Source organism: Carassius auratus, chromosome 9 (assembly GCF_003368295.1).
Source record: "Carassius auratus strain Wakin chromosome 9, ASM336829v1, whole genome shotgun sequence".
In the NCBI taxonomy this organism is placed as follows: domain Eukaryota; kingdom Metazoa; phylum Chordata; class Actinopteri; order Cypriniformes; family Cyprinidae; genus Carassius; species Carassius auratus.
Window position 1 is genome coordinate 9,861,233 of NC_039251.1, and position 25,012 is coordinate 9,886,244.

The window sequence follows — 25,012 nt, forward strand, 5'->3', positions numbered from 1 at the left end:
CTCATGATGAAATACAACTACATTAAAGTTTATATTATGAAATAAATCACAATACGAGAGAATATAGCGTGGGGAGAAAAAAGGTTGAGATCACTGCTGAAAAAGCCTCTATTTTGAATATATATATATATATATATATATATATATATATATATATATATATATATATATATATATATATATATATATATATGCTTCATCAATTAAAGTTTAAAAGTTTGCTGTCTCAACATTTGGACCTCTTAGTACTGCGTAAATGTATTTATTTACTGTAGATAAAAACTACTGTGTAATTTCCTCGCAAACTATTTCCACTCGGATAAGAAAAACAAAAAATGTTAAACTAAAAAAGGGAAAACAGTTCCCAAACAGTATAATAAATGACCTCACTTCCTCATGTAATTCAAGCAGTGTTACTCTGTCTGACTGTCTTTCCGATCCTCGCTGTTCTCCTCTTCCTCCTGGAAAAGTGAAGAAGGGTCTGTCTGGTTTTTCAGCATCTTTACCCCTGTGAAAAGAACGAGATTTGGGCAAGAGGCAACCTTTCACCTTTCCACAATAGGCGTGAGTTTTAAACCATCTCTGATCCTTATTAATAAGACTAGGCCTATATAACAACCCAGTGTCAATCCCCTTCGTTCTCGCATTAAATCGCGATACAGTTGCAGTATGAGTTTATATAAATGTATCTCTGTGGGGAACTATATGTAGAAAAGTCTAAACAATGCATATTAAAGTAGTGTTCATACTGTAATGCAGCTCTGCTTTGTTTACAGCGGTAACCCTTGTTTGGATCATGATTAAAATCCAGTGGTTGCCTTTAATTTTAAATGGAAACAGCACAGACAAAGCCTTTTTTCATTTTTCAATGAAAATTAGTATTAGTTTTTTTTTTTTTTATGTAATAATATTTCACAATATCACTGTTTTTTATTATTATTATTATTATTATTTTTTTTAATACAGATTTTCAATCAAATTAATGCAGGCTTGGGGAATAAAAGAGAATTCCTTCATTTGAAAAAAAAAAATCACAAGCATACTGTACAGGTAAAATACATGAGTGACTGCATTCTGCTGTTTTGTGAACGTAACATTGGATTCTCTTTTGGTCAAGCATCTTTTTGCTGAATTCAAAAGACACCAAAACGAATTCAATGGACCATCAGATCAATAGAATATGCAAATCGCGGTGAAAGCTTTTCCTACATGTCATGTTTCTGCAGTATTATGTATTATGTGTTCTTGATCTGGTCCTACCAGGGACGAAGGGTGGCTGGTGCTGGTACGGTGTGTCTTTGCGTCGTGGTGACAGGTCTCCGGGTTCCTCAGACAATGTGTCCAGGTGTTTCTGAGAGAGTTTCGGAGGATGATGACTCTCTTGTTCCTCTTGCTGGCTATCGCTGTGTTCTCTACCTGCAGGACGAACACAGCGTGAGTCCCAGCATGCACCTGTCCCAGTGTGACCTGACTTACCCATCTAGAGCCAGCTGCCTAGACTAATGTTTTTTTTAAAGGTTGATTGCAGTCATCTTGATGCAGAAGAGTATAGACAATTATAGGAGGTTATGATAAGCCCCGGTGAAGCATGGTATTTCTGAGCAAACACAACTGCAGAATGAATTAATATTTTTTAAGTTTCATCTTTCATCTGGACAAGCTTGCTGGCCATCTTTATCATGCACTTGGACATTAAAAAATGTTAAAAAATGTAAAAAGTTACTGCTCATATCTACTTCAACGGGTCAAGACCAACATTTCTTGTTGCCCACAACTGTTGTTGGTGCAACATATTTTTATATCAGCAATAAACTCTGACATGGATCACATTTTGAATAGTGTCAAGATACAAAAAAGCATGCCGTTATTGAAAAGCTGAACTGAAAAGCAGGACTTTAATTTTTACAGTAGCCATATTAAATGAAGTGATTTTTTCTCAATTATTGTTGTATCAGGTTTGCTGCTACTTTGCACATAAATTACATACTTAACCTATAAGCCTCATGACATTTATTTATCTATAAGACTGGGGCATTTTGGAAGTGGGAGATTAAAAACCAAAAGGAAAGTAACATTAGATAAACAGCACTTACTCAAAATTATTTACTTATTTATTATTTTTTTTTATTTCAAGCTCCAAAAAAGTTTATTTCATCAACTCTACTTCACAAGTAAATCCAAACCCATAAATAAATTATTACAACTGATCTGAAAGTGCCAAAAATATGCTGCCCGCATTTCACAGATATACATATTGGAAATATTTCAAATGCCATTTTATCAAATAGAAAAACAAACAGGACGGATCATTTTAGTACAGGGTTCAAAGTGAAGCACAAGCATTTCACTTCACACAAGTAAAACTGATCAAAGGAAGTCATCACTGGAACTCAGAAAGAGGTGAGAAAGTACAATGTGTGTATTTAGAGAAAGCATGTCTTCTTATTCAGAGTCCAAAGAGTGGAGGGGACAGTAAATGTTTAGGAAGGGTCTGCGGTGAGCCAGGTACATTATTACGGCTATCGAGAGACAGATGAAGGACTGCTCATGTTTTTCTGCTCACTTCCTGAGGTGTCTGCTGTGTCTCCTGCATATGAATATACAAAGCAATGGTAGTAATAATATTCAAAATAATAATAGAACAAAAATAAGAATTTAACAAAAAGTGGAGGAGAGACAGAGACAAAAAAAAAGCCTTGTCAGTCAAGTGCAGCAGATCTTCCAACCAAGCAATCAGCTTTTATTTATATAATCGTACAAAAAATATATTGTTTATGAAGGATAAATGCACTCAAAATAAATTAATCAAATCAATAAGTAATTAAACAGAAATTACATGTACTAATTTAGTTTGTATTTTTTAAAAATGTAAACAATTAATTAAATCTATTATATGTGCACATTTATTTTGCAATGATAAAATTAATCAATAACCAATTTAATTTGTAATATTTGTTTTAAAAACCTGATTAAGAACATTTTCATGATATCCACTTACATAAAACTGTAAGTAAAAGAGCTAAAATACTGCATAAAATAAACGAATATGCTTACTAAAACTTTGTATTTCCAGCAGGGTTACTATGGTTAATTAAAATGTCAACTTCAAATTAAAACCATAAAAATTATAAATCATAAAAATATTTTTGTTACATAATAATTAAAAACAAAAAATGCTAAAACTTAAACTATGAAAAATTCTAACTGATTCAAAATATTATAATAAACAATAGTATGATACTACATACTACATATAATTGAATAAATTATATAATAAATTGAAATAAATACATTATTTATTTAACTGATTTCATTATTAAATTTAGAGTACATTGGTCCTCCATAATTCTCTGCACAGATTTATTCTAACCTGATTTTAATATATTTACAAGTGACGGATTGTTACATATACATTCCTAGCTTCCTGTGTATTGTTAAAAGCCATGATATTATCACTTATTCCCAGTTTTTGTTCTGGACTTACCCCCGTCCCCACTGCTGCCTGGCTGCCCCTCAGTACTGACACAAGAAGCATTGCCATTGGGCTCTGAGCTGTTCTGATTGGCCCACTGAGCTTCGTTGACAAAATGCTGTGCTGTGATTGGACTGGGCGTGTCTGGGCTGTCAGAGAGCCCCGCATCCTGCTGCTCCTGCTTCTGAAAGTGCTGCTCCACCACCAACTGCAGCTCTGCACTCAACACAGGACACACAGCACAGCGCCACACAGTGGACACAGGCTATCAGCACAGGCGTGCAGTGTGCGGAAACAGTGAGAGACCTCTGAACTCCATCCAAATGTATGACATCAATCAAAGTGCACTCAACGGGCGGCTATGGGGCGGCTATGAAATGGAAAATGAATGAATTGCGAGATTTATGCATGTATGTCAAACCAAAAAACTGTTCGGACAAAAAGACAAGTATTTAGTCATTAAAAGTATTTATTGCAGTTCTAGTAAAAGTAAATATGAAAAATAAAATCATGAATACTCGATATATCGCCCAGCCCTAGTTGGGCTGACATCAGTTTTGATCAACAGCACTATATTTCTTGGTGACGTTTCAAAGTAGAGAGCTAATGCATTGTAAGCTGATAGCTCTCTCATGAAGCAGGTCTGAAAGCATCTTAAGAGCTTTCAGCAGGTTTCATCAGCAGACCTCTAAATGTAAATGTCTAACATACTCATCTAGAACGCCATAATTACCAATGTGTTAAATGTGTTGTTTAAAAGAGAGAATTCATCATAACTGAAATACCTTGAGGAAAAAAATACAAATAAAATAAATATAATAACAAATAAAAAGTAAATCAGGGAATCCTGAATAATAAACTACTGGTAACAAAACAGAACTGTGATCTACACAGAGACGATAGAGCGCAACAGATATAGATGAGTTTGTTTCTTAATCAAAACAGGTTTGGAGAAATTCTGAATTGCTCACTACTCACTAATACAGTAATGCTGCAGTGAATGGGTGCCGTCAGAATCAGAGTCCAAACAGCTAATCAAAACATCACAATAATGTACAAGTAATCCACACCACTTCAGTCCTTGTGATGTGAAAAAGGGTGTTTGTAAAAAACAAATCCATCATGAAACTGGTTTAACCTTAAACCGATTCGTTGAAGAAACAAACTCATCTACATCTTTTATCGTCTGAGGGTACTTTTCACAATTGTTAATTTTCAGGTGAATTATTTCTTAAGTCTTTAAACAATGAAATTAATACTTTTTTTCCCCCTGCTTCACATCTAAGTATATAATATTATAATTGATCTCAGATCTAGTTGGCTTAAGTCATGGCTTTGAACTCTTAATTGAAGTGCATTTTGAAATCCCAATAGAGAAAGTGAATGAGGAAAACACTCCCGCAATCAAGGGCACTATAAAGTGGGAGCTCAATGAACTTCTATACACTCGTTGAGTGTATGGGTTCAGCTCACCACTTTGTCGCTATCAAAAGCAATCGTCTCAAAACTTTTAACGATCTTTTCACAGACAAGAGACCACTACTTAAACAAATGAGGTTCTGACACCATTGAACCATGACTAGCCCACACCAGCACAGCACGCTAGCTTGGCATCACTGCAAATCAGATTGCTTTAGCTGTTTCTGCCCTGCACTGACCGAAAGGATGCTGAGTGTTGATTCAAAACTGCTCTGCAAGGCTCTGCATTTGAGCCCATCTATCTAGAATGATGCATTTCTCTCTCCTCCCCCCACTCCAATCAATAACTCAAGCTAATGTGAATTTAGCACGTCCATGCCAGGAAATGGCCTTGTCTATGTGTCAGCGAGGTGGACTCCACTGTCCTCCCTCCCCCATCTCATTGTCTTAAAACCTCGACTTTGTCACAAACGTGGCCTGGCAGACATTCCACATGTGATGCATGGTGGCACTTAAATGCAGACGAGCTTAAATTAAAACGAAAAAGCTTAAAACGAGTTTAAATCCAGTTTACTGCCCTTGTAATTGGCAAAAAATAAGCAATTATTAAAATAAACAAACTCAAAAACAAAAAAACTTTTCATCTTTGATCTGGACAAGCACTCCTAAAACATTTTTTAGGAGTGACAGAATCATTACAAGGCTCAACATTGTATAAATGGCATAAACACAAATAAATCAAAAATAAACTGCAGCTGAAAATCAGGAAGAAGTGAATATTAAATGAAGTGCTAAATGATGGGAAAACTAAAGAATCAGAAATTTAAATAAAATCTGAAAACCTGTTCACTAGATCTATTGCCATGATCTGTGCAAAAGACTTTACTTTGAATTAAGTCACTGCTTATAATGGTCAAATCTTTCAGATTATTATTATTATTATTATTCATTTATTTTTAATGAAGAACTATGAATGAACACAGGCAGTGTATTTTATTTTTTTCATTGGGTTTAAAGTGTTCAAATGTTTTGTATTCTAATTAAAAAAAAAACATTTTTTAAACGTTGCTGCATTTCTAGGATCTATTAATAAAATCTATGACAATGATCATGTGATTAATAGATGTTCTTTCTTTTGTTGGAGCTCAAGATGCTCTTTGGATGATTCTCAAATCATGCTGGGAAAAACAGACGCATCTTCACTAGTGTACTCAGACTTTGGACCTCACTGTTCGTGGTTAAGAGTGGAGGAATTGTATTAATATCAGCGACTGATTCATAAGCACACGCAGTGTGAGTAGTCTGTTGAGTGGGCTGCATGTGTGGGTCACTGGATGTAAAACACCGCCTCCATTGGTGAAAGATGTAATGTGAATGGAGAAGATGGCATGGCTGATTAAGTCAGTGTACTGTGCATCACACTGTACACTCACAGATGGCATAGACATATCATTCCTACTATGCAGTAAACTTTTCATTACCTTAATATATATATATATACATATATATATATATATATATATATATATATATATATATATATATATATATATATATATATATATATATATATATATATATATACATATATATACATATGTATATATATATATATATATATATATATATATATATATATATATATATATATATATATATGTATATATATATACATATATATACATATATATATATATATATATATATAAAAGTAAAAAGTAACAAAAAAAAGTGACATCACTTTTTGAGGGAAAACAGCAGCACAAACATCAATAAGTGAATCTATCATCAGTTAATAAGTACCAGAGTACATACATACATAAATATATAAAGCTAATATAACTCATTTTATATCAAAACAAGTCAAACATTTCTCATTTTTGTTTAGTTTAAGCTAAAATAACGAAAACTAAATACTCTAAAACCTAATAAAAACTGTATACTTTTATATGTATATAAAAAAGATAATAAAGATGGCAAATCACAAAACAAAACTACTAAAATTTTACTAAAATTAAATAATAATAATAATTATGAATATTAACAAAAAATACAGTATAATGGTATATCAATTATTAATGGATCTGTTATGTTCCGTGCATCACTAATCAGAATCCAACAATATTTATTTGCCAAGTGTACAAATAAGTAAGATTAAGAATAAGAATAAAAAGCAGTATAAAAATTAAAAATGATATACATGTATATTGAATAAGCAGTAGACTTATGTACCGATTGAGCATATTATAAATAAAAATTATATGGCAATAATAATATATTATAAATATATTTACTCATATTAACTGTATAAATCTAAATATTAATTGGGTTGTTTGCCTCTAAATCAATCCATTTAGATTGATACCGTACGGTTACAGTATAAAAACAGTGATAAAATCAAAATAAAAAGGTATAGAAAAACATCAAATGTAAGCTCTATCTTTAGCTCATAATTTCCATCATCCAGTAAATTTCTTGTCATTGTATGAATAATTAAGTGTAATTCAACTTTCTGAGTTTGGCCTTTTTTATTCTGAAAATGTGGTCCTTTTATAGAAATACTAAATTATGACAAAAGCATTTTAGTTTTTTTTTCAACTCGAATGGTACTGCAGAAGAGGAATGACTCAGATGGTATGGTTAGGTAAGAGCCTGAAACGTCACATAATATGCAGATGGTGTATATGTTTGAGTGCAGGTCTCATACCTCTCATGGTTGGTGGCGTGTAGACGCTCTGTTTCCTCTGGGCTGGAGAGAGCTGGTCACTCTGGGCCTGCTGTGGACAGTGGAGAGAGAGGTTCTGATTTCACACAGACTCTATTTCAGGAGCTTTGCTCCAGCAGGTAATCAATGACAACTGCATCAGAGCTCCACACATCTCATAGCAAACCCTGCACTGAGCATCATAGAGAGCTCTGCAGAGAAGCAGCTGGAGGCTTTGCTTATATACTGCCACGGCCACTGAGACGTCTGAACAGAACACCGTGTGATGTCTGATACAGTGATGGAGGAGACCAGAGTGAAGGAGATCATATCTAATGCTCGTTTGAAGTGCTAGGGTTAATCTCTCATCTCTGTGATTGATATAGATACAGTACTCACCTCTGTTTGATTGCTTGTAGTCTGCTTGTCATCTCCTGAAGGGGAAAAAGAACAGGGGGACTTACTTTGAATCCCAATTTATCTATCTATCATTTTACCATTAACTGTAATAGATTTGAGGGTTTGGGGGTTTGATTCCTCGGGAACACATGACATGTAAAAATTGATAGCCTGAATGCACTGTAAGTCGCTTTGGATAAAAGCGTCTGCTAAATGCATAAACTTAATTTTAATTAAATTAAATTTTTATGGACATTTTTAATGTTCAGACAACATGTTTTCAAAGCAAAACTTTAAACATTTTTCTTAGCTGCAGTGTAACTAATTGGCTGTTTTTTTGTTCAGGGACCACAAGTTTTTTAACATTCGAGTCACATCTAATCTGTAAGACTGGGTCACAGAACCATCTGTGTGCTTCATTTCTCCTGAGTTTCTATCTCCACAAATTCTGTTAAAGGACACTAAGAGCAGAGCCATATTTAGACCAATTATATCTTGATCCAAGAATGGAATGCATTAGGCAACTAACAAAATTAGATTTTACACTCCCAAGTTTCTTTTTCATAATGCAGAACTGCTTTTAGGAGGCTGACCCATTTATTTCTGTGACTGCACTAAGAGAGGCTTATACATTATTTTAGATGGTATGAAATGTAGGGCTATTTGTTCATTTTAGGACTTGAAAGACCAATTTATCTTCTATATCTTCTAAAAATGTTTTATTTAATTAATTTTGTTTCATGTTTTTTAAATCAGTCGCTAAATTTATTTGATCAAAAATACAGTAAAACAGCAATTTTGTGATATTTTACTAAAATTGAAAGATCAGTTTTTGTTTTATTTTTATTATTTTTATTTGAATATGTTTTAAAATGTAATGTATTGCTCTAATTTATACAGTGTCATTACTCCTTCCAATTCTTTCAAATTTTTTGATTTGGCACTCAAGAAAACAATTTTTATTATCAATATTAAATATTAAACAAGATTATTTGTTTAATAGAAAGTTGAAAACAACAGCAGTTATTTGAAATTTAACTATTTTGTAACAGTATAAATCACTCTTGATCTATTTATTGCATACTTGTTTAATGAAAGTATTTAATTTGATAATTTGATTAATTCACGTGTCCTCTGTGAATGACATTCTTCATGACAAAATAAGTTGTTTGTAAATGCTGTTTAGTTCGAAAATGAAATTCATATTTTGGAGGGCCACTGTATATATTTAAATATATGTGTTCCTGGAACATTAAAATTTTTTTTGATGTATCTTACTAAAGTTTCCACTGATGTATGGTTTGTTATGATATAAGAGAATACGTGGTCAAGATACAACTATTTGAAAATCTGGAATTTGAGGGCGCAAAAAAATAAAAATATTGAGAAAATCACCTTTAAAGTTGTCCAAATTAAGTCATAAGCAATGCATATTACTAATCAAACTTAAGTTTTTATATATTTACGGTAGGAAATTACAAAATATCTTAATGGAACATGATCTTAAATGAATGTCCTAAAGATTTTTGACATAAAAGCAAAATCGATCATTTTGATGCATACAATTGGCTATTGCCATAAATATACCAGTGTGACTTTGTGGTCCAGGGACGCATATACTGAATTGTTTTGAATGGATTCTATGTTTTTTATTGTACTTTCATACAATGAACTATTATATACAATTAATAGTTTTTCATACCATTAAACTATTATGTAGTCTGAGGACTGTGTGCACCACTACTGGACTGTCGTTACACTTGTTTAGGGTGGAAAGAAGACTTTAAAAGCCCCTGATTTCTCTTAAATCCACTGAGCATCTTTATTTCCTCACCTAATAGCCTGACGTTAAGAAGAACCAGAGGCACACAGTGAATTTCTGCTTTTATGGGCCCAGTGGCTCCACACACAAGGACCTCATTACAAAGACGTATCGCACAAAGCGTTTCTGCCAAAGCCACAGGTTCTGCTTTATGAACACTGCACCAAATTACCACTCTAACCACAATAACGAGCCAAGCCGCTCTTCAACTTCATCTTCTGTTCATGGGTACATGGTGCCCAGTTTATGACGAGCAGCAATCGTGTGACGCAAGTTCATAAAGCTTCAAAAACTTTCTTTATAAGGGACCGATTCCAAGTGTTTTGGATCAGAGGAAGAAATGCCAGCCAAACAAAGAGGTGCTTGTTTTGTGAATGCAGCTCTGTGCGTCCCACCTCCTCAACACGCCCCTGCGATCTACATCCAAAATCAGCAGGGGAAAATAGGCAGCACAACCACAACGCCACAACAACCTCCCAGCGATCGCCTGCATCAATCAGGAAAAACAAACAGCTCTGAAATTAACAGCGCTTCCCGGTCATTTGTCGAGTTTGAATGGCTTTGCTGGAGAGCATGTCATCTCTGTTGGGTAAGACCTGGCACCCGACAGGAGACAATAAATGCTCTTAGTCGAGGGAAGCTCGTGAGCTCATAACAAGGCCCTCTTCTCAAGCAGAACTAGCAGATGGCAGTGCTGGCTCCAGTGAGGAGGTTTGGTTAAGCTTTATCAAGAAAACCAGCCATCTCTGCCAAGTCCAATACATGATACTGGCTGTGGGTTTCGGTACCCAACCCTACATATGATATCTGTGAGCTTGAACACTCGGATGAGGTGGATCATTGCTGTTTATTCACTGAACCATTTATGAAGACACTCTCTGATTCTTGAGACTCAAGACAGAAACATAAATCTTTACCTGTCATTAGATTATATGTAAAATACATATTATCACTGGAATGTTCCTAATACATATAAAACACTTTGATTTGCAAAATAATGACATTAAATATCACTCACAACCGCTAACATCACCTCCAATCAATTATTTGTACATATGAAAAATAATAGATGTATAATACTATGGAATATTTAAAACAGTACTAATGTTAAACATTTTAATATAAAAATGTTTTATGTTTAATAAAATATTTGATAATATGGTTTGGCATTTGTGGTTTGTTGTGTGTGCGAGTGTGTGTGTTTATATAATACCTGGTGAGTTAAACAATTATAATTATAATTAAGTGTTTTTTCTTTTCTTTTTTTTCTGTCACAACCATTTTAGCATAAGTAATAATAATTCAAAAACTGATGCTTCAAATCAGCATTTCAAACCAGTGGTGTAGCTAGTGGCAGCTGACACCTAAAAATAGATGAAGAATTATTTTTTATAGTCTCAATAAAAAATGTTTACTAAACTTGGGCTATTGTTGCAGTAGTGTAGCCAGAAAAGAGACTCTGGGTGTGCATATGAAAATCTGGGTGTGCCACATTTATTGTCAGATTACTGTGCAAAATTATGGGATAGTATTTTTGTCACACTGCTTCCGTCCAAATATAGCTACTTCTAGTGTTAATTTGCAGATCGTGTCAAAATGTAGTTAATTGTTAAATGTAATAAATTTCTTCCAAATACGATAATTTTGAACTTTAGCTATTTCATTTTGTTTATTTCCATTACAATTTATTCACTTTAAATAAATTATAATATATAATTATAGGATTAAAATGAATTGTAGTTGCTCAATATAGATCTTTTTTTTTCATGTTTTTATAATGTCTGGGAAGCCAGAATGCGCATGCTTCAACAGAAACATTTATTAGCTGAACCCTGTTTTTTTTACGTGCCATTTATAGCAAGACATATTACAGATGATATTACGGATGCTTTGTCAGATTTAAGTTGAAGCGCGGGCCGAACTTTGTGTGGTGAACCGAGCGGTTTGGTTTTTTTATTTCAGCGAACCGTGCCATCCCTATTACCTCAATAATCAATCAATTACAGGCCTAAAACAATCATGCCCGAGCAGACGGATATTAGCACATCTCATCACACCGGCACCCGCGTCTAAATCAGTTGTATGGTCTGGTTTTCAGTCTAAAACAGTTGTGTCAAGTATAAATGTCTCGTCTGTTTCGGGAGGTGCGCGCGCAGTCAGCGGAGGCTCGCACCTCACAACTCGCACCGGAGGCTCGTACCTTTTTTTCTCAGATTTTGAAAAATCTTCGCGATCGACTTAAAATGCTTCCAAGATCGACTTGTCGACCGCGATCGAAGGGTTGGTGACTCCAGATATAGCGACCAACTTTTTTTGAGCAAGCATTGATTATGCGTGACACAGTCACAATTTGTGGGAGGTACGCGCATTGGGCTCAAACGCTGTGCGCGCACGCACTAACGGGACGGCTGGTCACCCTACCTGGCACACCCGTCTAGAGTGTGTCCACCTTTGTGTGTGGGTCCATGTACATGCTAAATCGACAGGTAAAAAAAAAGCCTCAAGTCCAAATATTCATTTATCACCAGTTAACTGTTTGACAAAAACTTCCTGCTTCAATGTCCAGATCTGAATTTAAAAAAAAATCCCGATCTGAATCAACTGAGTCGCGAAAAAAAATATATATTCTAAGTAAACAACAATATCCCAAGTTTAGTAAACATTTTTTATTGAGACTATAAAAACTAATTCTGCATCTATTTTTAGGTGTGCCAGCTGCCGCTGTGGGTTGGTTGATTCAGATCGGCACTTCGGAGCCTGTTCGCGACTCGGCTGATTCAGATCGGCACTTCGGAGCCTGTTCGCGACTCGGTTGATTCAGATCGGCACTTCGGAGCCTGTTCGCGACTCGGTTGATTCAGATCGGCACTTCGGAGCATGTTCGCGACTCGGTTGATTCAGATCAACACTTCGGAGCCTGTTCGCGACTCGGTTGATTCAGATCGGCACTCGGAGCCTGTTCGCGACCAGTGTTGGGTATAGTTACTTTGGAAAGTAGTTAGTTAGGTTACAACGTTACCATCAATTAAAAGTAATCAGTTATGATACAGCGTTACCTATTCATAAAAGTAACGCGTTAGAGTACTCATGCGTTACCAAAAATTAAAAGCCGTTTGCAGCGGCTCAAACAAGACAGACACAGCCCCCGGCCCCTTTAAATGCACCTAGAAGTCGTGACTCCCGACAATGAATAACGTCAGTCATCCGACTAAATTAAAACTGCAGGATAACAATAACAGGAAAGACAGTCAGCAATCGGCTATTCCACATGGCGTTTTATTTATTTATTATCACAGAACATATTAATCAAAATTCGCACCTAACGTTACCCAGCCCGGGTAGCCTAGGCTACTGTAGCCTATATTATGAGCACCACAAGATAACTCCTGATTTTTCTTTAACTTTAAATAATGCAGTTATCAAAGTACAAGTATGCTTACTTGTAAACACAACCTTAAACAGGCTTGCAGATTTAAATCCATTTAGAAATGATGAACAACCAGCCAGCCAATCAGGGGCGTAGCAAGCTTTTCAAAAGTGTGGGGGATGGATGTGGTTTGTTTATAAACAATAAAAATGAAGAATACATTGACAGAGAGGTAAAATGCAGGGCTTAAAGTTCTCTGGCACTTTGCGGGATTTTCGGCTTGCAGCGTTTGGCTGGGAAAAAAATAATCCTACATTAAAAAAAAAAAAGCCCACACAAAGTTTTTTCTCTGGTGGTATAAATAATGTAACAATTTACTGTTTTTAAACATTAAAATAATATTCACTTTTCTTTCATAGTTCTTCAACAGGTATGCAAACAATATCCCAATAATAGCAATTAGCATTAGTCTAAAAAACAAAATATAATAGCAAAAACACTTGACATGTCAACAAAACGATTAACAGAACATCTTCCCAAACACATATCAAGTTTTTTAAAAACCTCGAAAGTATAAACACTCATTCAAAGTACCTGGAAAAGGGAGATGTAAATAACCATAACCATAAGTTCCCGCCTCCTCAGCACGAGCTGACCTATAACACCCCAAGAAAGGCGGGACTTAAGGCAGAACAGCCAATCATCAGCTGGTCACACTCAAAGCCGGTGTCATGTTTGAGAGGGAGGGGGAGGAGGCAGCCGCGACGAGCGCAGACACAGAGCGGTCAGAGAAACGGAGGAGGGACTGTAGTAAGGCGTTTGTGCAAAACTGCGGAAAAACTGCAGAAAACGTGCGGGTGTCGAACCCTCTCACCGGGAAAAGTGTGGGTGTTAAAACCCCCACATCCCCCACGGGTGCGACGCCCCTGCAGCCAATGATCTAACCGAAATTAACAGCTGCCTGTCAAACAAAAATGATAACAACCCGAATTAAATCCTTCACTGCCACACAGGCAAATGACAAATCGCTTAATAGCCGAACTAATTATTATTAAAGTGTCACTCACAGTCACAAGCCTAAATTCGCTTTAACACAGTTCTCTTACATTTACTCTTCAAAGTAGTGATTAAAACGTAGCGTTTAATTTGAGGTAGAATTTTTGGCGGTCGACAGAAGCTTTTCACCAAAGCAGAGTGTGCATTTTACCGTTATGTTCTTTTCTTTTTCGTTGACAAATTGAAAATAATGTGCGTACTTCCATAAACCAAACGCTGTCCTCTCTGCTATCTTGCCGGGAGTTAAAAAAAAAAAAAAAAAAAAAAAAAACCCACACACACACACAGGGTCAGGCGCAGGGCACAGACGCATCACAGCCATTGACTTTACGATCACAGAGCTTCGGCTCCGCTGATACTGTACATCCGGAGGTGGCACAGTAGACCTAGGACTACTGTCTGACAAAAAGCAGGCTGCAGTCGGGATTTTCCTTTCCTTAAAATAACGGATTACTTTTTTTAAAAAAAAATAACGAAGTTACTGATTACTTACGCACGAAACTAAGGCGTTAAGTTACAAATTTCAGGAAAAAAGTAATTAGAGTAAAGTAATGCGTTACCCACAACACTGTTCGCGACTCGGTTGATTCAGATCGGCACTTCGGAGCCTGTTCGCGACTCGGTTGATTCAGGCACTTCGGAGCCTGTTCGCGACTCGGTTGATTCAGATCGGGACTTCGGAGCCTGTTCGCGACTCGGTTGATTCAGATCGGCACTTCGGAGCATGTTCGCGACTCGGTTGATTCAGATCGGCACTTCGGAGCCTGTTCGCGACTCGGTTGATTCAGTTCGGCACTTCGGAGCCTGTTCGCGACTCGGTTGATTCAGATCGGCACTTCGGAGCCTGTTCGCGACTCGGTTGATTCAGATCGGCACTTCGGAGCCTGTTCGCGACTCGGTTGATTCAGATCGGGACTTCGGAGCCTGTTCGCGACTCGGTTGATTCAGATCGGCACTTCGGAGCATGTTCGCGACTCGGTTGATTCAGATCGGCACTTCGGAGCCTGTTCGCGACTCGGTTGATTCAGATCGGCACTTCGGAGCATGTTCGCGACTCGGTTGATTCAGATCGGCACTTCGGAGCATGTTCGCGACTCGGTTGATTCAGATCGGCACTTCGGAGCAGGAAGTGTTTGTCAAACAGTTAACTGGTGATAAATGAATATTTGGACTTGAGGCTTTTTTTTACCTGTCGATTCAGCATGTACATGGACCCACACACAAAGGTGGACACTCTCTAGACGGGTGTGCCAGGTAGGGTGACCACCCGTCCCGCTAGCGCGTGCGCTCACAGCGTTTGAGCCCAATGCATGCCTCCCACAAATTGAGACTGTGTCACGCATAATCAATGCTTGCTCAAAAAAAGTTGGTCGCTATATCTGGAGTCACCAACCCGTCGATCGCGGTCGACAAGTCGATCTTGGAAGCATTTTAAGTCGATCGCGAAGATTTTTCAAAATCTGAGAAAAAAAAAGGTGCGAGCCTCCGGTGCGAGTTGGGAGGTGCGAGCCTCCGCTGACTGCGCGCGCACCTCCCGAAACAGACGAGACATTTATACTTGACACAACTGTTTTAGACTGAAAACCAGACCATACAACTGATTTAGACGCGGGTGCCGGTGTGATGAGATGTGCTAATATCCGTCTGCTCGGGCATGATTGTTTTAGGCCTGTAATTGATTGATTATTGAGGTAATAGGGATGGCACGGTTCGCTGAAATAAAAAAACCAAACCGCTCGGTTCACCACACACGGTTCGGCACGCGCTTCAATTTAAATCTGACAAAGCATCCGTAATATCATCTGTAATATGTCTTGCTATAAATGGCACGTAAAAAAAACAGGGTTCAGCTAATAAATGTTTCTGTTGAAGAATGCGCATTCTGGCTTCCCAGACATTATAAAAACATGAAAAAAAAGATCTATATTGAGCAACTACAATTCATTTTAATCCTATTATTATATATTATAATTTATTTAAAGTGAATAAATTGTAATGGAAATAAACAAAATGAAATAGCTAAAGTTCAAAATTATCGTATTGGAAGAAATTTATTACATTTAACAATTAACTACATTTTGACACGATCTGCAAATTAACACTAGAAGTAGCTATGGTTGGACGGAAGCAGTGTGACAAAAATACTATCCCATAATTTTGCACAGTAATCTGACAATAAATGTGGCACACCCAGATTTTCATATGCACACCCAGAGTCTCTTTTCTGGCTACACTACTGTTTCAAACCAAAAAATAAAAAATCGAAACCTTTACAAAAAGCTGTCTTTGAAAATGTCTAAATATATATCCAAATCTACAACTTCATAAAAATAAGTATTTATGTCTAAAATCAACTAGAGAATATTTACGTAGGTCTTTTATATGGAGCTATATAAAATACTAAATAAATATTATTAAACAAAAATACATTACATTGATCTTACTGGGAGGGTTGAGGTAAATTTCAGGTGTCTGGTCACTTTTGACCACAAAGACCACAAGTGTGACTCCCAAATAAGGAGCACCACATGAATACATAGAGTAAACTTTATTTTTTCAGTTCTCTAGCCTGTTTTGTCCTAATTCTCAGAAAGCATTGATGTCTGACCACAAAGTAGGTGGTAGGTCTCATCAGCAACAGCGATGTAATGCACTACAGAGAGGAAATGGCAAAGCTGGCTGAATGGTGTCCCTCAATGTGGAGAAGACAAAGGAGGTTGTGATGGACTTCAGGAGAAACTCCTTTGACCACCCCCCACTGACCTTCGATAGCTTGACTTTGGAGAGAGGCAGCAGCACTTCATAACCCTGAGGGTGCAAATCACAGAGGACCACCAACACCATGTCATTCTCCAAGAAGCCACAACAGCGGCTACACTTTCTCTGCTGGCTGAAAAGAGCAAGTCTCACTCCACACATTCTACAGAGGAACCATAGAGAGTGTGCTGACCAGCTGCATCCCTGTCTGGTACAGGAACTGCAATGCTGCTGAGAGTAAGACCCTCCAGAAGATAGTGAACACAACTGAAAAAAATCATTGGTGCCCTCCATCATGGACATGTTCTTCACACGATGCTCTAGCAAAGCCAGCAGTATCATGAAGGGTACAATCTCTTCCAGCTCCTACCATCAGGAAGATGATACCAGAGCATCAGAGCCTGCTCCGCCAGACTGCTCAACAGCTTTTCCCCCCAGGCTATGAGAGCCCTGACCTCAAATCACCCCACCCTCCTCTGAAACCCCATACAAACCCCCTACCTCTATTTTTTGCAATTCTCCTCTATATGCACTAGACACTTTTCACACACACTGCTATATGTACATGATCCCACAAAAGACTGTTTACATGCTCATGCACTACAAATCACCTTGCACTGTTCCCCAGCCAGCTACTTGACTTATGATGCACGCGTACAGTATTATGTGAAGCATTCGTATAGTCAATATATATTTTTCTTTTTCAGTCTATGCATAGGTAAACATTTATATATATATATATATATATATATATATATATATATATATATATATATATATATATAGTGTATTCATATTCAAAATCTGTCAGTAGGTTAGCTGTGTATAGGTTTATACTGTTTTACTTCATTGTTGTATGTCTGTATTTATGTAGCACTGTGGTACTGTGAGGCACGACATTTCGTTCCACTGTATGTCCACACATGTAGCTGAATGACAATAAAGCTCAACTTGACTTGGCTTGACTTAAAATTGGACGCATTGAGCAATTTCATATTTCTCTCTTTTCACTTGGCAAACACAGGGAATGTTTTTAGCACTAATGCAACACTGTAGATCAAAGGATGTGCATTAGGTGTGGAAGTTATGCTTTATCTGTGTATTTTACCATTTTCATGCTGCCACAGAGAATTATGGGAATTTTTGTCCCACAAGCCTGGCGCCTCATAAGAGTGCTGTCTGGCAAGCTTTGTTGTTATTCTTCATCAAAATACAAAGCGCAAAGTCAATTATGTTGAAAATTAAAATGTAATTATGAAAGATACCAATTAGCTTCCACCTTCACTGTTTAATTTCCAAGCAAAAACATTGTGATGTCATTCACGTGTGCTCAAATCGTGAACGTGATCATTCTGACATGACTTGAAGGCAGCATTTGTTTAGACTGTGGAATGGTTTCTCTACATTTACAGTGCCAAAAACTGGTTTCTGGTGTGGGCTGTTGAGTGGGATTAGGGTTGAGGTTACCGTGTTTACTGATGACGCTGATGTGCTGGCAGTTCCCTCAAGTGGAAAACTTCATTGATTCAGCTTGCATAATGTAGGTTTAATGTACTGTAGGTTTGAAAACAAAAGTCTTAAGGTATAGACCACATGAATGTTCCATGAAAGTCTTTAGGAACAGTTATAGTATTTTACTGTATGTAAAGCCAGTTACTGTAAAAAAGAAAATAAAAAAACATAATTGTGAGTTTAAAATAAGAAATGAAGTGAGATAATATGTCACACTGTGAGATTTTCAATTTTGATATATAAAGCCACAATTTTAGTATGAGGAAAAAAATTTTGCTTTTCAAAGCCACATTATTTGTGAAAGATAGATTTACACTGAGCGATAGAAATCCACATTGTAAGATTTAAAGTCACATTTGTGAGATATATAATAATATTGTGAGGTATAAAGTTACACTTGTGAGATATAGTCACATTTTGAGATATATTGTTGGATAAATAGTAATATAATGAGATATAAAGTAAATTATTATGTAATCATATTTTGAGATATAGTCACATTTGTGAGATATATAGTAATAATGTCAGATATAAAGTTAACATTTTAAGATATATAGTCGCATGGTGAGATATAGTCACATTGTGAGATATATAGTCAACTTGGTTAGATAAATAGTAATATTATGAGATATAAAGTAAATTATTATGCAATAATATTCTGAGATATAGTCACATTTGTGAGATATATAGTAATAATGTCAGATATAAAGTTACAATTGTGAGATATATAGTCAAAATTGTGAGATATATAGTCCTATTGTGAGAAATATAAAGACAATTATGAGATATATAGTTGTATTGTGACAAATGAAGACATGGTTGTGGGATAAGAAGTCATCCTAGGAGATTTAAAGTCACACTGAGAGCTAGAAAGTCATTTTGTGTTATTTAAAGTCACAATCTGGGATATATTTCCCTTTTTATTTGCTCTGAGGCAGGAACAGGCTTCTGTATTAACCTTCTAAAGGGTCATTTGCAGATAGTAGGTATAATTGAAGCTCAGCAAAATACATCCCATCCATTCCCCAAATAACCCTGAATTCCACTCATAGATAAGCTGTATCATTCTACATTGAGGTTAAAATGAGAGTTCACCCAGAAGAGACAACACTTGAAAAAGATGAGAGAGCTACAGTGCACCGGTCCACACAGCCTGTCCGGCTGCAGATGCTGACGCAATAGGTGGGTTGTTTGTGCTGATAGTGGCCTGTTGACCGTTGCCACATTCACAGCGTGTTGTGCTGTTCCGAGCCAAGGCTAGATTACAGACGCTCCGACATGAAATGACCTCGTCAGACCTATCAAGCTGTCCTTTAAACCAGAAGAGCACATTTCCTCCCGCAATATCATATAATGATTGTACATGAGAATTGGAGAGGGCCTATTTTCATAACAATACAGAAACCCACGGCTTTATGTAAACAATAGCGGAAAATTCAAAAGAAATACTCCACAGCTGAAATACTACAGCACAGAACCTTGAAAAACACCTCTAAATGATGCACAAATAGGCCAACTATTGTATGTTTTTGAAAAAGAACAGTAATGAGTTCTAGTACTAATTCATTAGGGATGCTGATCAAGCTAACTGAAGCAAACTAATGGAGTTAGAGATCGGCACAATGAGGGAATACTGAGAACTTTACTCTAAACTTACAGCTTAATGAAAGAAAGACCATTCAGTGTAGATTCGTATCTTAATTTAGATGCACAGAAGGGCTGTAGTTCAATAGCGCCTTGTTTGCTATGACCCAATGGCCCATGTAGGTTGAACCAGCTCTTTCAGTGACTACAAAGAAGCACACAACTTGTTTAATGGTTTAAGGCTCTTACCTGATGCACTGGGTTCATTGTAGATGACCAATGTGGCTGGAGTAGGTCTGCGTTTGCGAATCTGAAGGAAAAAAAAAATATATATATATTATACTAATAATACTGCCATTAACAAAAGTAAAGTGGATGTAGTAAAACCCATTTAACTGTTTTAAAATCACTGATTCACATCCCCGAGTGGCTTACCGGTTTAATTTAATACAATGTCCAGCTGGAAAAACCTCAAGCCTAAGCTGGCTCACTGGTTTAAGCAGATCCCACAGCCCTACCAATAGGAAAATGCCCTAAAACCAGATAATAGACCAGCCTGGAGACCAGCAGTCAAGCTTAAAGGGATACTTAAAGAGATGGACTATTCTGACAATGTCTTTCCTACTTTTCTGGACCTTGACAGTGTAATTTACTTGGCAGTCAATGGGACAGTCACAAGACTACCAATTTTCATCCAAAATATCTTAAATTGTGTTCCGTAGATGAACAAAGCTTTATGGGTTTGGAACAACATGGGTGTAAGTGATTAATGACTAAAATTTCATTTTGGGGTGGAGTAACCCTTCAAGCTAGTTAAAGATTTTTTTGTTTGTTAATTTTTTTTTAAGCAAAGCAGCAACAGTAATATAATAATCTAAATGAAAATAATGGAATAATACTAATACTTAAATAGCTAGGGAATATTTGTAGCAACAGCCAAAAATACATTGCATTGGTCAAAATTTTTCTTTTTCTTTCATGCCAAAAATCATTAGGGTATTAAGTAAATATTATGTTCCATGAAGATATTTTGTAAATGTCCTACTGTAAATATATTAAACCTTTATTTTTGATTAGTGATTTGCATTGGTAAGAACTACATTTGGACAACTTTAAAGGCAATTTTCTCAAAACAATATATATATATATATATATAATAACAGATGGGACATGGGCGTAAAATGTTCATGCTGACTGATTTACCCCATGTGCCCAGACACCAGCATTTGTTGTGGAATTCACTAGGGGCAATACAATCAATTCCCTGAAGAAGGCTGCTGGGTTTTTGATCATGTTTATCCTCACAACATGCTGTCTCAACACATGTGAAACAGCAAGAGCTCACACACAACAATGTCGTCCACGTCCATGCGGTTTGAAATATACCTGAACATCAGAGTCTGTTTTAAATAAAAGATAAACTTCATGAGCCATCACCTGACCTATCAAGCCAGTACTGGGTTCTCACAACATGCAATGTTTGTTGATCGTGTACATCTGTTATCAAGCCCAGCCACCTCACTAGTTGCACAACCACAAGTTTCTCATGACCTTAATGTTGTGTTGGTGCAGTGGATAAGACACATGCCTTTGATGTGAGAGACCCGGGTTTGAATCCACTGTGAGACACCAATGTGTCCCTGAGCAAGACACTTAACCCCTAGTTGCTCCAGAGGCGTGCGACCTCTGACACATTTAGCAATTGTAAGTCGCTTTGGATAAAAGCATCAGCTAAATGTAATGTTGCTGCATTATATAATGTGAATGGTGACACCAAGGTAACATTCAATTAAAATGGCAAAAGCTGAGTAAAAACTTCATCCTAACAAAAAAAAAAAAAGACTTGGATTGGGTCTTAAAGTATCTTTCAATATGCAGATATTATTAAATCAGGGTCAGTACACATTAATAATACCTGCAACAGACTAGGTTCTTTAAAAAAAAAAAAAAAAGAAAAGAAAATTGCTCCAAGAAACAAAGTCGAACACTGCCTTTACTGAGCACAAGAGAGACTGCCACTGATTGGACAAGTCAGCATCGTCATAAAATCAGCCCAGCGCTTTCCTGTTATGACATTGTCAGCAACAGCGACAGCATCAACATCAAACACTTTAACTGACTGGGCATGAAGCCTCACCGCTGGATATGGATCCATCAACAGCAGGAACACAATAAGAATCTATTCTGCTGCACAAACAACAATTTTACAAAGAACAAAACTATTTTTTTTTACCACCAATTCACACTCTTTGAATGAAAATAGTCAACAAAAACTCCCTCCTTGCACTAAAGAGCATTCAAAACACTATTTGATCAAGCCATTACAATGGTGTGCACTACAATCTCACTATGTATGACATCATATCATAAAACTGATTTTGGCAGCAGTCTGAACAGATCTGATGCTTCAAGACAGCCTCAAAGGAGCCAAAGAACAATGCAGGCCACTTTCTATTAGGCACATGCAATAAAAGAGCTTCTCTCTACTTACATGCTCGGCTGCCTGGGGATCCAACTGGCTCTGGAAGAGTGGAACAGCAAACTGAATTTTCTTAGGGCTGTTGGGCTCCATGCTGAACGAGAGAGCTGACGGAGAGAGAGAGATGGAGACAAACTGGACCCTATTTATCAGCCCCTGTGATTTCCTTTCCCTCCTGTATGGCCCGCCTTCCTTTACTCCACAGAGAGAGAGAGAAAGAGAAAGAGAGAGTGTGGGTGAGAGAGAGAGAATGAGCCACACAGACAAACAGCAGAACAAATAGTCAGTTTGTCCTTCCCACATTCGTGTTGTCCCACTCACTTTGTTGTGATCCTGTGTCCCATAAACCTCAGAGAAGCAGAGATGGCTGCAGGTCTTCTCAGTGTGAGTTTTCCGACTGCTCCGGGACACACTCAGATCTCTCTCTGCTCTGCTGTCTCTCTCTCTCTCTCTTTTCCTCTCACTATCATTAGCAAGACTCAGAGCAATGCAATATAAGCCCCCACCGGGACCTGCTGATGCTCCTACATTATTTATGATCCTGATTCAGGATGCTGTCGGCAGTTTTCGCATCACATGGCCGGATTTCTCTGCATGGGCACGGGTAAACTGGGAGACAAGAGAATGTTCTTTATAATGTATAACAAGCTCTATCACACTGGCACTTCATTTATGGATTTTTAATTATTCAGGGATTCTTGGGAGGTGGGAATGATTCACTGTCCTGCTAAAACAGACGTTTTATTTTTAGCCAGAGCGGATGTAGTATGAATCAAGGATTTAAGATTCAAGGATTTTTTTTTTTTTTTTTTTTTTTGTAGTAATATGTAAAATGTTCAATTAAGATTCCAGTACTTTTGATACAGTGGATTAAAATTCATTAAACAAAGCTATATCTAGCTTATATATTTTATATTAATCATACTTTCTAAGGCAAACATCACCAGTGCTATAGGTTTTGGTATTTGAACAAAACATAAACTATACATAAAAAGGTATATTAAACTTGAGTGCACTTGTTGTTCTGTACCATCTGGTCTATACAGGCATGAATGACAGCTAAAATGATATGGTATATTGAGGTAGATGTATGTTATTATGTTTCTAGATTTACAATTTTTACATGGCAGATGATAAAACAGGAAATAATAATAATTAAAAAAAGAAAGAATGAATGAATTAATCCAAATTAATATCATAGATACCTGGGGGAGATAATTTCTATTTATTTATTTATGTTGACTTGGGCTATAAGTAACAACAAAACATAGCCTTGGGAACCAACCACAAGTTTTGAACATACACACCCTCCCTTATAAAATGTTGTTTATGTTGTAAATCCAGACATACACTTCATAAATGTAAAACACTACTAGCTTTCTACTAGTCTCCTACGTTTCTAGTAGATATTTCTACTAGGTTTTCCATAACCTTGAAATAAAGCTGATATTAAACATAAATATTCAAAGGAACCCCCCCCCCCCAAAAAAAAAATGAAAATGAAAATGAAATGTTGCCTTTGTAAAATGAAAAAAATAAGATTAGAACTAACCTTTTGATAATAAAAAGGTTCTTATTAAAATAATACATTGATATTTATTGTTAAAAGCAACTTTTACATTTTATTAATGAAATAATTTGCAAAATAGTTTTAGCTGCATTCTGGATCACAGCAATTTAACTATTTTTTTCTATCCTTTATTTTGACTCTTGGTTTAATATCTCCATTTCCCCCTTCAGGTTGTGTTTTAGACAGACTGCAGACTAATGACCTATTTCAAAGCAGGCAGGTGGATCAATAACAGTTACCTCACTGGCAGATGTCCAGTGACCCGAGCAAGCAGCATAGGGTGGCGTCTGTCCTGGGTTAAGCTTAGGATCAATACATGGTCACACTTTGAACTATTATGCCACAGTTACCTTTCATTAATCACAAAAATGCCATCGCTTCTTTTCCAAGGAACTGGACAAATTTGAAATGGAGATAACATCAAGTTTAAATGTGTGTGTACATAATTTACATAATTTATTCCTTTTTTTTTAACTGCCACTCTAATTTTCCGTAAAACACTAGAGCCATAGCTAAACAAATTGTTCCGAAACGGTCTTCTGTTTTTTTCCCCGCTTGTTAAACAAATAGTATATTATGGTCAGGAGTCAGCAGATGTAACCTGGGGTTAGCAAGAGTGAAGAAACGAACCCACTACGGTTCACCCTATTAACCTCTGGAAAAAAACACCTGACCTCACTCATGTTTACACCCTGTCCTCACTGTCCCATTTAGGTTAAAGCGTGACCTCATGACCCTCATCATCAGGAGCAGGTAATATCAGGGAGGAAATTACTGGAGCTTAATGAACGTCACAGGGCGGAGAAGGCACAAAACAGGCACTGTTTATTACCCACGTCCCAGTGCGTCTGACAGAGTGTTATGCAAGATT

General features: G+C 36.7%; 1 protein-coding gene across 2 annotated transcripts; it reads right to left on the minus strand.

Moving 5' to 3' along the window:
• Nucleotides 1–2,093: 2,093 nt before the first annotated feature.
• Nucleotides 2,094–23,039, minus strand: ppp1r1c (protein phosphatase 1, regulatory (inhibitor) subunit 1C). Of its 2 annotated transcripts, none has more exons than XM_026271278.1 (7): nucleotides 22,893–23,039; nucleotides 22,584–22,768; nucleotides 20,342–20,402; nucleotides 7,995–8,029; nucleotides 7,599–7,668; nucleotides 3,485–3,688; nucleotides 2,094–2,587 (listed from the first exon to the last, which is right to left on the minus strand). In XM_026271278.1, exons 2-7 carry the CDS (start codon nucleotides 22,662–22,664, stop codon nucleotides 2,520–2,522), a joined length of 519 nt encoding a protein of 172 aa, XP_026127063.1. In that variant the 5' UTR covers nucleotides 22,665–22,768; nucleotides 22,893–23,039; the 3' UTR covers nucleotides 2,094–2,519. The 2 variants fall into 2 exon arrangements, with proteins under 2 accessions (XP_026127063.1, XP_026127064.1); XM_026271279.1 differs by having other exon boundaries at nucleotides 7,599–7,665; nucleotides 22,584–22,763; nucleotides 22,893–23,037.
• Between the last annotated feature and the right edge of the window lie 1,973 nt (nucleotides 23,040–25,012).